At 38.6% G+C, this 15,339-nt stretch overlaps 1 protein-coding gene across 1 annotated transcript in view; it reads right to left on the minus strand.

Annotated features, from left to right (window-relative positions):
- The window catches only part of syde2 (synapse defective 1, Rho GTPase, homolog 2 (C. elegans)), an 83,625-nt gene that overhangs the window by 18,984 nt on the left and 49,302 nt on the right, over nt 1-15,339 (minus strand). Inside the window, exons 6-7 of the mRNA XM_062028199.1 lie at nt 3,207-3,388; nt 1,243-1,474 (exon numbers count right to left, since the gene is read on the minus strand). Coding sequence (XP_061884183.1) covers nt 1,243-1,474; nt 3,207-3,388 — 414 coding nt within the window. The remainder of the gene's footprint in view (nt 1-1,242; nt 1,475-3,206; nt 3,389-15,339) is intronic.

Below are 15,339 nucleotides of genomic sequence, written 5' to 3' on the forward strand. Positions count from 1 at the left end.
TCTTTGGAGGTGGGAGGAAGCCGGAGTACCCGGAGGGAACCCACGTAGTCACAGGGAGAACATGCAAACTCCACACAGAAAGATCCCAAGAAGCCAGAACAATACTAATATTTATTCTGCCAATGAAAGTGTATTCTGTGTCAATCTATTTTATAAAAATGTTTACTAAAACCTGGTTCAAAGATTTCAGAATGTGTATAAGTACTTGTTGAGCGCATTCAACAATACAGTGATAATAATGATAACCGTGATAATTTTGGTCACAATTACCATAATATAAAATGTTCATATCGTTACATCCCTACTCTCCAAGTACCACTATAATGACCAACATTGAAATACAGTAGCTTAGAAGGCCTAAGTATTCATTAAAAACAAGGCAGAGGTATTATTTACCAAGTAAATTTAATATTTTAGGATTTTTTTCGGATAGTATTTTATGTTTTTAATAGTTTACTAATTGATTCATATTGTAACGCACTAGTCCTGTTATGTTCCACATGTAGTATATTCAACATTTAACAGATGTTGTGGTTTCCCATGGCCTTGAAAGCATCATTATTATGTGCAGCTTTCTCTGCTAATCTTCGTCTTTGTTTACATGTTTTCTGCATGTTGATTAGCTGGGAGGCTGGAAAAGTGTAGATATAAGCGGAGAATGTGGGGAACATTCGGTTCCCACAGGTGTTGAGTGATAGAAATGACGGAGTAAGACGGTTCTGTTTGCGTCTTGTTTATTTTGGCGGCTTACAGTAGTCTTCCATTATTCCAATATTCAATTGAAAAAGCTGATAAACCTTTGATAACGGCTCGAGTCACGTCATTTTGATATTTAATTGATTATTTGGCGTACCACTAAATGGGGCCCACGTACCACTAGGGGTATGCGTACCATAGTTTGAGAATCACTGAATTAGAGGTTACATATTAGCTGCGTTTTCACTTTTCGCACTAAACTGCAGCTGGCATCCACGGCTGTTAAGTTGTGCTTGTGCTGCCCTTGTTTAGTGGGTTTTCTAAAGGAAAGGGGGCCCCACCTCCAATGGTTGACTTAAACTAGGTGGTACAAAAACACAGTAGGCCATATTGAAGCCCTCTATGGCCAGTTTAGTCTGTGAGGAGGAAACAGATGGCAGCTGATTGCTGTCAAATGGTGGTGGATATCCTCAGCAATCAAAAGTTCTTATATGTAGTTACAGTAGATTATTTTGAGACACACCCATAGAACCATGGAATCATTACCTGGCCACAGCTGCAGCAAGTAGTGCAAGACTTCGATGTGCTTTTTAAAGTGGAGCGCACTGGCGAGTTCCTCTGAGTCGATGAAGACCCGGTTGCTGTGACAGGACGCCTCCTGGCGCTGGCTGAGCAACACAGGGCCGAAACACACCGCCAGGTTCTGACAGGTCATCTTGTTCACTTCCTGGTGGGACGCCACTAACTTGAGGTGGTCGAGAAGTATCCGCAGTGTCATCTGAAACGAGTACAAACATGTCATTATTATGATTAGTAGTCACAGGAGTTCCCCTAGTAAAAGCGTTGCTGTGCTGCAAAAATGGCTCTTAAAAATGTGGTCAAGTCGGGATGAAAATAACATTGAGATACAGTGGACGCTCCATTTACGAACCCCTCATTGTACAAACTTTTTGGTTTATGATCAACAGACCAAATAAAAACATGCTATCATCCACCAGTTGCGTGTCATTTTGTGTCCGGAAGCACATCCATTGTGGGCTGCTGTTAGCTACTGTGCTTTAGGTGCTTTTTAGCCTTTTTACACAATTTTTATAGCTTTCAAAGAAAATTCAGGAAGTATCTACAGAGTTGTTGACACTATTCCCCCGCCCCTGCACTGCACGCCAAGAAGATTAGCGGATAAGGTAAAGTGGATTTTATTTTATTCCTAATAATTGTAGCGACCAGGCTGTTAAAGTTAAGGAGTTTTGTGATTTCCAACTGAGTGCACCACAGGGCTAGTGACAGTGTGTGTAAGTGTTGTCAAATAAGGACGGTTCAGCTAGCTGTTGTTTTTTTGACTTTGTTGTTAAATAGAACATTAATCCATCACTCCATTGTTCTGTTTATTTTGCATACAGTACTGTATAGAGCTTAATATTGTGTTCAAAGTGTACAAACGTTTACTAAAATATGAACCTTTGTCAAGGCTGGCACACAATATTCATGTTTACATTGTCTGAAAGGTGCTTGAATATGCATGTTTTTTTGTTTACGAACGCTGTTCAAAAACCAATTAAGTTCATAAATCGAAGTTCCACTGTATACATATCAGCTTGAAAAATAATTTCATGTTGTGCATGAGTATTTTTTTTTCATGTTGGAAAACCAGTTACACAACATGGGGTTATTTTACTATCTGAGTTTAGAGTTTAATGTAAACGTGAAGCTTTGATATGAATGTTTTTAATACATGCTTGTGCAAAAAATACAGTAAGTCTGATTTGTTATGAAATAGGTGAGTTTCTATTACCTACAACACTTATTTGTTAGTTGTTAGGTCAAGAACCTCAAACTAGTCCAGCCTTCATATGACTTACTTGGCAAAAAAATTTAACTACTCTGTAAAATCTTATGAGTTCCAATGGTAGAGTTGTACCTAAAATGATGCTTTTACAAAACCCAATTTAACAATGTGGCTGTTTTTACACTATATGATGACAGTGGTATGTAACTGCAAATCTTACAAAGAGGTAGTTCTAATATTGTGCCTTTTAGCTAAAACACAGTTTTCACATAAATTAAATTATCAGTGGCAGTCCGTTATGAATACATGTGTGTTTGGCGCGACCTATTAGGTGGCAATCCTGCCATCCAACCACCAAAACTGAGAACATGGGTGCGAAGGATGACACCATTAAACAAACCAATAAAAACATGTCCTACTGTGTAAAACCACAGTAGTTGTTTGTAGTACATTTCATTGTATTGCTTTTCAAACACTATTTATTTAACAAAAATATTTCAAAGATCATGTTACATGTTAAAGAGACAAAGGTATTGTGTTACAACTGGTCCTAAAACTAATTGAGCTCGTAGATGAAGTACAACTGTATCTCAATCGTTTGGTGTAGCTCAATAGATTATCATTATTTCTATTATAAACCAAAATGAATCCTGTCCAAGCCACCTGCGATATCTACAAAGAGGTATTGAGAGCAGGCCAAGAATATTTAGGGGATCTTACTCACCCGCTCCACCTCAGGCAAGTTGTCCAGCAAGCTGACGGTGTGTTCTGAGTCGGCCTGGTCATTCTCACAGCCCCCTGCCCCTATCCTCAGAGGTCTGGTGACCATGGAGTCCAATACTGCTTCATACAGCTGCTTAGTGATCAGAGGGTAGGGTAGCTCTCGTAGGTAGTCCTTTAGTACACCTGAAATTCGGGCCAAAATAGAGTTATGATCAAGTTTTATATCTTAAATATTGTTTCCTTTTGCAACTCTGCTGCGAAAAGTATCACAGTACTAACTTAAACCTCCAGAAACTACAAAAAACAATGTCTGTCTCCATAAAGCCCATGAAGTATTTATCGAAGGTGAAGACGAAAGGATAAGTACTAGAATAATAAAGGCTGCTCTTTGTGCTAACCGTCTGTTTGGTCTCTCTTTTGCTTATGCCTGGATTAGTTTTCAAACAAGTCTGTTGGTGGTCCCAGTGCCAAATCTGTCCCCGGAATGACACCAAACCAGCCCCCGAGTTTAGTTCAAAACTTGGGAGACAAACATTTTTGCAGCAAATTCCTAAAAACACTGGCGTGCTCCTGTTGTATAGAGGAACTTGGACCACTGTAAACACGTTGGCAGATCATTTCATTGCCATTTTAACATTGCCAGCAAACAAAGAACACTGGGGTCCAAACTTGGGATTTACATAACTGAGGCGTTCCGCAAGGCACCCCTTTAAGTCCTCTCCTTTTTGCCATAACATAACATAACATAACATAACATAACATAACATAACATAACATAACATAACATAACATAACATAACATAACATAACATAACATAACATAACAAAGGGGATTTATGTAACTAAGATGTTTACTTCAGATTCAGTCAGTAGTCATTTGTTCAACTTATGTAGTTATAATAGTGGTATTCTTCAAGGTTCCATTTTAGGTCCTCTCTTTTTTATCATTTGGGTTATTCAACTGGTAGCCCGTGAGTTCAGTTCAAAAACCTTGTGAGAGGCTCACATTCTTGCAGCAGACTCTTAAAAACACTAGAGTTGTGACATAGAGATGATCTTTGACTACTAGCTTTTTTGCAGAAGGTCCTTTAAAAACAGTAGAGCACTCCTGTAACTCTGACACAATACAGAGACCAAAATCAAATGTCTCCTGTAGAGGCTGCTGGTTCTCTGGAGTATAAAAAATAAGTCCGACCCCACGGTCCAGCTATCTGGGAATGTGGCCCCCCAAACAATTTAGTTGAATAAACCTGGTCTAAATAGTTTTTTAAATAGGTTTATCTGTGAAATATGTTTTAGTGTTAACAATCAAATAAAATGAAAAGGAAGGGTATAAGCATCTGTTTGACTTTTTTCTTTTTCTGTGCAGCACTTTGGGTTGCCACTTGCCTGTGTATGAAAAGTGTTCTATAAATAAAGTTTGATTTGATTTGATGTATTGTTGGGGACTGTGGCTTGGCCCAATGTGGGCACATTACATTTTGGGATCTGGATCATACTTGTCAAAAACATTACAAAAATAAATAGTATGGGAACTACATATATATTAGGGCTGAGAATCTTTGGGTACCACACAATTCGATTCGATTCTTGGGGGTAACGATTTGATTCAGAATTGATTCTCGATTCAAAATCACCTTTTAATAACATTGGGTGCCAGTTCTATTATTAACTACATTCCTAAATAAAGCAGATAACAGCTCTGATGAATTTATAAATTATTTAAAAGAAACTTTGTTTTGTTTTGTTTAATACATTTTAACCCAAACATTTAATAAAGTCAAATACAAATTAAGCAACAAGAGAAGTATCCCACACTTCTCTTTTCTAAAGTAAATCTGTACAGCAGATATAGGCATCTACATCAGCAATGTGATTTGCCTGAGTGGCTGGACAAGACAAAAAATATATAAATGTAAAAAAATAAAAAAATAAAAAATAAAAATACAAAATAAATATATATATATGTATTTATTTATTTATTTTAGTTATATTTTTTGTATTTTTTTAATCGATTAGAAATTGTTACAAGTACGGCCACCACAAATGTATATGATTCATTGCTTAAGTATAATGAAAAATGTGACGATCTTGCGAGATTTAAACATAATTAAGATTAATAAACTGGAATTCCAAAGCGATGGTTGCCTAGTGACCAACGTCAAAGACAGGAAGGACATGAATCAGGTCAACTTAGTGCTTGTATTATTCCCAAAGTTCCTGTTGTCTACTTAGAAGGACGGATATAGGAAGTTCTAAGTTTATCACTGCCGCAACTTTTCACTCCTACTTACCGAAGTATTATCGTCTTGCCTTCTATTTACAGCAAAGTACGCCATAAATCCAATCATATCACTCCAGCTCAGTTAGTAGAATGAAGGGCACAATTTAACAGCCACTTTTTAATCCCATTAAGTCCCAGCTATGCTCTTTGGAGGAGCCTGAGGGGTTAACACTGTTCAGTGTACTCCTGGGGGTCCTCACAACGGTAAACGCCAAGATGAAAAGTGCGCAATATAAGATAAAATAATAAAGAAATAGCATAACCTTTCCCTGCTCTTCCAATTAGGAGGAGGATGCAAAGAGCTTGACAATATAGGATTAGATAGGGAAAGAAGGCTCTACATTTATCTCACTGTAAAGCTCCAAAGTATCACAAGTGTTTGGATTCTAATCAGTAACAGCATGCACAGACTCACACACATAAAGACTAAAAATAGCCCATAACATTTATATTTATTTAAGTCAATCAACTAACAATGGCGATTACAAATAGGCCTGCAACAATGAATTGATTATTAAAAAAAAAATATATATATTTATAGTACGGGGATTTGATTAATTGTTTAATAAGTGTAGGGTAACTATCCATCCATCCATCCATCCATTTTCTACCGCTTATAACTAATAAAAATTAATATAATCTTGGCCGCAAAGTGCCTGGAACATTAAATATGCAAATGTAGTTTCTGAAAGGCCGCTACATGTGAAAGCGCTGGTGTGCAAGTGTTTATTAAAGGCCTACTGAAATGAATTTTTTTTATTTAAACGGGGATAGCAGATCTATTCTATGTGTCATACTTGATCATTTCGCGATATTGCCATATTTTTGCTGAAAGGATTTAGTATAGAACAACGACGATAAAGATTGCAACTTTTGGTATCTGATAAAAAAAAGGCTTGCACCTACCGGAAGTAGCGTGACGTAGTCAGTTGAACATATACGCAAAGTTCCCTATTGTTTACGATGATGGCCGCATGAAGTGAGAGAGATTCGGACCGAGAAAGCGACAATTTCCCCATTAATTTGAGCGAGGATGAAAGATTTGTGGATGAGTAAAGTGCAAGTGAAGGACTAGTGGGGAGTTGAAGCTATTCAGATAGGGAAGATGCTGTGAGAGCCGGGGGTGACCTGATATTCAGCTGGGAATGACTACAACAGTAAATAAACACAAGACGTATATATACTCTATTAGCCACAACACAACCAGGCTTATATTTAATATGCCACAAATTAATCCTGCATAAAAACACCTGCGTGTTTGTTATGCTAGCTCCTAGCTCCTCTGCTAGCTCCTAGCTCCATAGAACACGCCAATACAATTCAAACACCTGATCAACACACACAATCACTCAGCCCAAAAGACCGTTTACCTAACCCAAGGTTCATAAAGCTTATATATTTTTAAAAAGTTACGTACGTGACGCGCACATACGGTCAAGTTATCGAATGTTTAGCAGCCAAGGCTGCATACTCACGGTACCTGATATTCAGCTGGGAATGACTACAACAGTAAATAAACACAAGACATATATATACTCTATTAGCCACAACACAACCAGGCTTGTATTTAATATGCCACAAATTAATCCTGCATAATAACACCTGCGTGTTTGTTATGCTAGCTCCTAGCTCCTCTGCTAGCTCCTAGCTCCATAGAACACGCCAATACAATTCAAACACATGATCAACACACACAATCACTCAGCCCAAAAGACCGTTCACCTAACCCAAGGTTCATAAAGCTTATATATTTTTAAAAAGTTACGTACGTGACGCGCACTTACGGTACGGTACGTGTTATGCTAGCTCCTAGCTCCTCTGCTAGCTCCTAGCTCCATAGAACACGCCAATACAATTCAAACACATGATCAACACACACAATCACTCAGCCCAAAAGACCGTTCACCTAACCCAAGGTTCATAAAGCTTATATATTTTAAAAAAGTTACGTACATACGCAAAAAAAAGCCAAAGCTGCATACTCACAGTAGCACGTCTGCGTCTTTGTCATCCAAATCAAAGTAATCCTGGTAAGAGTCTGTGTTGTCCCAGTTCTCTACAGGCGTCTGTGTATCCAAATCAAAAGTCCTCCTGGTTAGAGTCTCTGTTATCCGAGTTCTTCCATCTTGACTGCATCTTTCGGGAATGTAAACAAAGAAGCGCCGGCTGTGTACTGTTGTGGCTGACTACGTTCGAAAAATACGTCCATTTCGCACCGACAACTTTCTTCTTTGCTTGCTTGGCTTCCTTCTCCATAATGCAATGAACATGATTGAAACAGATTCACGAACACAGATGTCCAGAATACTGTGGAATTATGAAATGAAAACAGAGCTTTTTCATATCGGCTTCAATGTGGAAGGCATACCCGTGTTCGCCGGGCTACGTCACACGCATACGTCATCCTCAGAGGCGTTTCGAACCGGAAGTTTAGCGGCAAATTTAAAATGTCACTTTATAAGTTAACCCGGCCGTATTGGCATGTGTTATAATGTTAAGATTTCATCATTGATATATAAACTATCAGACTGCGTGGTCGGTAGTAGTGGGTTTCAGTAGGCCTTTAATGCATAAATGTTAAAAGTGCAGTTTCAATGTTAATGATGTGCATTTATTAGAAAAAAGAATAAAGGGTATCGCAGGTAGAAAAAAAACTAACGTTTATTTTAACCATTTTCCCTAAATTATGCATTGAAGATATCAAGTTTGTTTTATTTGATTACTCAATTAATCAAACAGACTAATTACTCGATTACTAAAATAATCGATAGCTGCAGCCCTAATTAAAAGCTAAAATAATAACCCGCTTGTGCTGGAGCCTATCTCAGCTGCATTCGGGCAGTAGGCGGGGTACACCCTGGACAAGTCGCCACCTCATTGCAGGGCCAACACTAACACTGTCTGTCTATACCAGACATGGGCATTCTACGGCCCGTAAATTACGAAATACATTTTAAAAAGTATCTATGCCGAGTGTGTGATACAACGGTGCTGCTTTTGTTTTGAAAAGCGTTATTTGTATTACTTCCGTGTGGACTATGCTTGTGCGCGATTGTGAGTTAATGTGAACAGCGGCAATCACAAATTACAAAATACATTTTAAAAAACATCTATGTCGTGCGTGCAATACAACTGTGCTGCTTTTATTTTGAAAAGTATTATTTATGGGCGTATGTCCGTGTGTAACCTGTGAGTGAAGGTGCACAGCGACAAGTGATGCACGGTACCCCCGAGACGCTAAAAAGAGAAAAGTTGATGACGAATGCCGTGTTTTCAACAAGACATGGACTGCCAAGTATTTCTTTACAGAAATTAAAGGTAAAGCTGTGTGCTTAATTTGTGGTACACAGGTTGCTGTGTTTAAAGAATATAATTTAAATCGCCACTACACGACGAAGCATGAGGAAAAATACCGGAATCTGTCTGATGAAGCGCGCGCAAGGGAGGCTGGTGCATTGATGGTAAAACTGCAAACCCAACAAGGACTTTTTGCCAAATTTCACACCCCCAGAGATGCAGCCATCAGGACAAGTTTCGTAATTTCTCACAAAATCGCCAGAAAAAGTAAGGCGTTTTCTGACGGAGAGTTTATTAAGGAGTGCTTATTGGACTCTGTTGCGCTGATATGCCCGGAGTAGAGGGGCGCATTTGACAACGTGTCACTCTCCCGACGCACTGTAACGAGGCGGGTTGAGAACATCGCTGGAAACTTGGAGCTTCAGCTGAAGAACAGAACGACCGACTTTGACTGTTTTTCGCTGGCTTTGGATGAGAGCTGCGATGTACGTGACACCGCCAAGCTGCTCATCTTCTTACGTGGGATAACTGCTTTCAAATCACGGAGGAGCTGGCAGCCATGCAGTCAATTAAAGAGACAACCACAGGTAATGACTTGTTCACATAGGTAAATGCGTTTTTGGACATGTTAGGACTGAAATGGGACAAGCTGGCTGGTGTGACAACAGATGGTTGTCCAAATCTGACGGGGAAAAATGTTGGACTTTTAAAGAGGATGCAGGATAAAGTGACAGAAATTGACATTTTTGCATTGTATTATACATCAGGAAGTGTTGTGTAAGACACTGTTAAAAATAAAACCATCAAAAGCAATCTGCTTTTGTATAAAGTTAAGTTAGGTTAAATTAAATTATTATTATTATTATTATTATTTATCTTACGGTATATCAAAAATAATTTGAGCAAAATTTAATTGAAATATTGTCGGTGTGGCCCTCCAGCAGTGCTCGGGTTGCTCATGCGGCCCCCGATAAAAATGAATTGCCCACCCCTGGTCTATACAGACAACATTCACACTCACATTCACACACTAGGGCCAATTTAGTGTTGCCAATCAACCTATCCCCAGGTTGTTGAGAAATGTGGTTAAACTTTATTTAAATGTCTTCCTCATTGGATCGAGTTCTACAAGTTCAGCAAAGGAACCTTTCCACCAAATCGGTGCCATTTGCGTCCCCATTAAATAAAATGTAGAATACATGATAAAATTAACTTGTAAAATACAGTTTTTAGTAAGCATAGTGTCCTGAATATTAATCTGGTTTCTGATTTAATAAATATGATTTAAAATATTAATTTAAACTATGTTGAACTGAAAAAAATAGCATTTGCTGTTAGTTTTAATTTAGACTTAAAGGCCTACTGAAATGAATTTTTTTTTATTTAAACGGGGATAGCAGATCCATTCTATGTGTCATACTTGATCATTTTGCGATATTGCCATATTTTTGCTGAAAGGATTTAGTATAGAACAACGACGACAAAGTTCGCAACTTTTGGTCTCTGATAAAAAAAGCCTTGCCCCTACCGGAAGTAGCGTGACGACACCGGAGGAAGGGCTGCTCACATTTTCCTATTGTTTTCAATGCAGCGAGAGAGATTCGGACCGAGAAAGCGACGATTACCCCATTAATTTGAGCGAGGATGCAAGATTCGTGGATGAGGAACGTGAAAGTGAAGGACTAGCGTGCAGTGCAGAACGTATCTTTTTTCGCTCTGACCGTAACTTAGGTACAAGGGTTCATTGGATTCCACACTCTCTCCTTTTTCTATTGTGGATCACTTATTTGTATTTTAAACCACCTCGGATACTATATCCTCTTGAAAATGAGAGTCGAGAACGCGAAATGGACATTCACAGTGACTTTTATCTCCACGACAATACAACGGTGAAACACTTTAGCTACTGAGCTAACGTGATAGCATCGGGCTTAACTGCATATAGAAACAAAACAAATAAGTCCCTGACTGGAAGGATAGACAGAAGATCAACAATACTACCAAACTCTGGACATGTAACTACACGGTTAATGCTTTCCAGCTTGGCGAAGCTTAGTAATGCTGTTGCTAACGACGCCATTGAAGCTAACTTAGCTACGGAACCTCGACAGAGCTATGCTAAAAACATTAGCTCTGCACCTACGCCAGCTCTCATCTGCTCATCACGACCCGTGCTCACCTGCGTTCCAGCGATCGACGGTACGACGAAGGACTTTACCCAATCACCGATGCGGTCGGCGGCCCGGAGACGGAGGAAGTCAAGGTGAGGTCGGCGGCTAGCGCGTCTGCTATCCATCTCAAAGTCCTCCTGGTTGTGTTGCTGTAGTCCGCCGCTAATACACCGATCCCACTTACAACTTTCTTCTTTGCAGTCTCCATTGTTCATTAAACAAATTGCAAAAGATTCACCAACACAGATGTCCAGAATACTGTGGAATTTTGAGATGAAAACAGAGCTTTTTGTATTGGATTCAATGGGCTCCGAATACTTCCGCTTCAACCGTTGACGTCACGCGCAAACGTCATCATATCGAAACGTTTTCAGCCGGAAGTTTGCCGGGAAATTTAAAATTGCACTTTATAAGTTAACCCGGCCGTATTGGCATGTGTCGCAATGTTAAGATTTCATCATTGATATATAAACTATCAGACTGCGTGGTCGGTAGTAGTGGGTTTCAGTAGGCCTTTAAAATAAAATCATTGAAATCCTTAAAAAAAAATATATATATTATTTACATATTGTATCTGTGTTACCTTTTACTCCAATTATACTTTAGGTTTATTTCTTAAAAAAAAAACAATTTTGTTAAAATTCTGAAATTTTTGGGGAGTTTTCACTCAGTACTGTTACCCAAATATTCTGCAAGTCACCTGGTGCACAGGAAGTTGCATCATTCAAATTTTCTGCAGGCCATGGGAAAGCCAAAAGTAGGTTAACTCCTTTATTTTTTCTGTATCTTTGAGGATATTTGCTGATACAATGATTGGAGGGTGGGGTAAAATCTCAGCACAGTCCTGTTACCAAAAATATTCCTAGTTGAATCACTGTAAAGTACATAGTGTCAAAATGCTATTAACATAAATAACAGGTTGCAATATTTCATGTATTTGCTAGGAATAGGCAAAAAATATTATGTTACTGAAAAGAGTTATCTTTGGCTGGGAGCCTGGTAAAAAAAAAAAGAAAAGTTACCTGAGATGCGCCAATACACGTTTTGAGTAGTTCAATATGCGTTTGATCAGATTTAAAGGACAGAAATGTAAGTTGTTTTTTTTAGCTTTACAATAACCCATATTAATTTAACAAAGTCTTGTTTTTTTAGTAAATAATCAAACCGCACAAGTGGGAACACCAGCTCCTTGGCAGAGGTAATAAGTACTGTACAAAGTGTGGTATTTGTTATCAACACAGCAATAACACACACACGCACGCACGCACGCACGCACGCACGCACGCACGCACGCACGCACGCACGCACGCACGCACGCACGCACACACGCACACACACACACACACACACACACACACACACACAAACAGCACAATCCTGAGAAATCCAGTGAACCTCGGAAGGGGAAACATCAGTCAAACAAGCACATTGTCATGTTGATGTGCACATTCGCAGCTCCCACAGTCAAATTTTAACAGGATTTGAGGCAAACATGCACTTTAAACGTCATAAAGTGTTTGTTTTTTTGCCTTGAGCACACACACATTTGAAGTTGTGGCACTTTTGTCTTTTTTTCCCGCCAACTCCAAAACACATACTTCGGAGCTTCTGTTTTTGGTTATCGTTGTCACGTTAGGTCGGACATCTGGTACGAGGATAACGCGATAAGCAGTAGTAAACATACCGCTTGTGAAGACATACTGATTTTTACAACAGATTACAGGGAAATGCTTTTGTGGACGTTGTCTGACTTCCTGTTATCAATCTGGGCCGAGAATTCGAGGAGATAAAATAATCTGCTTTTCTCATCACGGGGAATCTGATTGCACGTGAGCAAATTCAGACATGCCTTAGTAAAGCATTTCTATTTGTGAAGTGCGTGTGCTCCGACGTGCACATGCATTATAGTGGTTAGAGGATACAGCCGCTGGAGGTAAATGATTAGCATACTCTGAGTCAGTGTGTGTGTGGGTTTACTTTTGTGTTATAAGCCTTATTAGCGCCTGACACACATTGCATGCACACATTCTTAAATACTCTCTCGAGAGTGAGACATGCACAAACACACATGCATACACACACACTCACACACAGAAACACAAAATCCATGGACTACGTGAACCTGCAGGTGCTTCCCACTCCAGACCAAACAATGTTTCTCTATTTTAAATTTGTTTTTCTTCTCACAATCCTTCTATGGGTTTGATCCAAATACACAAAGAGCCCGATTTAGTAAGATCCAAAGACCTCACACTAAACAGCGAGTTCAATATATAAAAGAGTGTGTACTATTAGTGGACGTGTTGCATGTGGTCTACTAACACTGTGTGCAATTGAAAAGTGGTGCATGGGGAGGATTTTGCATGTACAATACGTGGCATCACCACAGAGACACTCTCATTTACTACACATTCATGTGATCATGCTCCTACCTGTGGCGTTTTGATATGTTTTCAAACATGCGTAAGACATGTGCCACTTTTTATGGGCATTTTATCAGCGGTTGTGCAATGCATCTACATTGACAATGACATTACTCTTTTTTTACAGCTTAAGGTGCATGGGAGGAAGGCTGCACCACTGTGTTCACGACGCAAAAAATGCATGCTTCAAGAAGTTTTTATCATATAGGAAATATGTTAGTAATATATATTATATGTCAAAAAACGAACGCCATCAAAACAATATTAAATGACACCAATACATAATGGATATAATTGGATATAGAAAACATACAACACCTTTATTTATTGAATCCAAAAAAATTGAAATTCAATGACTTGGTGCATTTGCAAACAGCTAAAATGATGTACAAAGCAAACCTGCTACCCAAGAATGTACAACAATTTTTCTCAACAAAAGAAGGGAAATATAACTTAAAACATGTGTATGCACGTAGAACACTTAAAACTTTTAGCATACCGTATTTCCTTGAATAGCCGCAGGGGCGTTAATTAATTTAAAACCTCCTGTCACTCCTGCGTTTACCGGAAACCGGCGGGATGGCCGTGCATGCGGTAATTATTTTAAAACCTCTTCTCACTCCGGCGTTTACCAAAAGGAATCCATAAAATTTAGGCGTGCGCTTTGAGTGTGATGTAAGCATACCATCATGAAAAGCACATTTAATTAAAAAAAACATTATTATGGTCTTACCTGTACTTATAAATGGAGTCCATTTGCAGCTCCTTCTGACCAAAAGCATCGATAACTTGTTTATAGAAGTCTTCATTATTTTCTTTTTTCCGTTTTAAAAGTCTCTGTCTCGATGGAGATATTCCTTTAATTATTACCTCCTGCTTCCATTGAAAGTCCAGTTTAGAAAACTGTTTTATTTTAGATACCGGTATGTAATCCTCCTTGTTAAAAAAAAAAAAATCTCTTGTTGCGTGTGTTCACTTCTTCTGCAGTACCGGAAGTCGCAAGAAGGATCACTAGCGCGGCAGCGCCCTCTACCACCAGGAGGCGGGAGTCATTTAATGACTTATACAGTATTTCACCCACGCAGCTACGGTATATTAATAAAACATAGATGCTTACTGTTCTCTTTAACATACTGTGCCGGTATTCAATAGCTTGGACCTTAAATCCTACTGAATAGCTCTTTATCTTTTTTCCTTTGTGCGATTGTAAACTACTGAATTCAGCTTCCTCCATTTTGAAAATGAGGACAGATGCGTCACTCGTGACGTAACGAATTTGACCCGGTGGAAGTTCTAGCCATATGCTAAATATTTTGCGAAACGAGTTTGACCCGGTGAAAATTATAGACATGCGATAATAAAATTAATATTTTGCAAAACGAATTTGATCCGGCTTCAATAATAAACCGGCGATAAGGCCAAGCATGCGTTAACTATTTTGAGAAACGAGTTTGACCCGGCAGTAATTCTAGACGTGTGAATACTATATTCCCTGCGCCAATTCAAGGAAATACGGTATCTGTATGTGGAATTAAAGTATGGAATGGATTAAGTAAAGAAGTCAAACAATGTACTAATATGATCCAATTTAAGACACTGTTCAAACTACAAGTGTTTACAAAGTACAAAGAAGAACAATTATGACACATTTCTTGAACTTATTGAAAATGATATAACTGTCATTTAATTTCATTGGGTGAATCATAACTGACTTAGCTATTCATGAAGAGAACTGTTGTGTTAAGAATTCATGGATGTGAATTGTTTACAAATTGAGAACAGGAAGTGAATATATTTGTTAGTAACTACTGTGAAGTAGAAAGGGGGTAGAGTTGAATAAGCATTGCTTCTTCCTACTCCTTTTTGGACATGTCATAAGGACAAAAAAAACAACTGTGTATAATATGTGATGTATCATACTGAAACTTTATACACGTTCGAAATAAACTTAACCTAGCC

This window comes from Entelurus aequoreus, linkage group LG19, assembly GCF_033978785.1.
Source record: "Entelurus aequoreus isolate RoL-2023_Sb linkage group LG19, RoL_Eaeq_v1.1, whole genome shotgun sequence".
Classification (NCBI taxonomy): Eukaryota; Metazoa; Chordata; class Actinopteri; order Syngnathiformes; family Syngnathidae; genus Entelurus; species Entelurus aequoreus.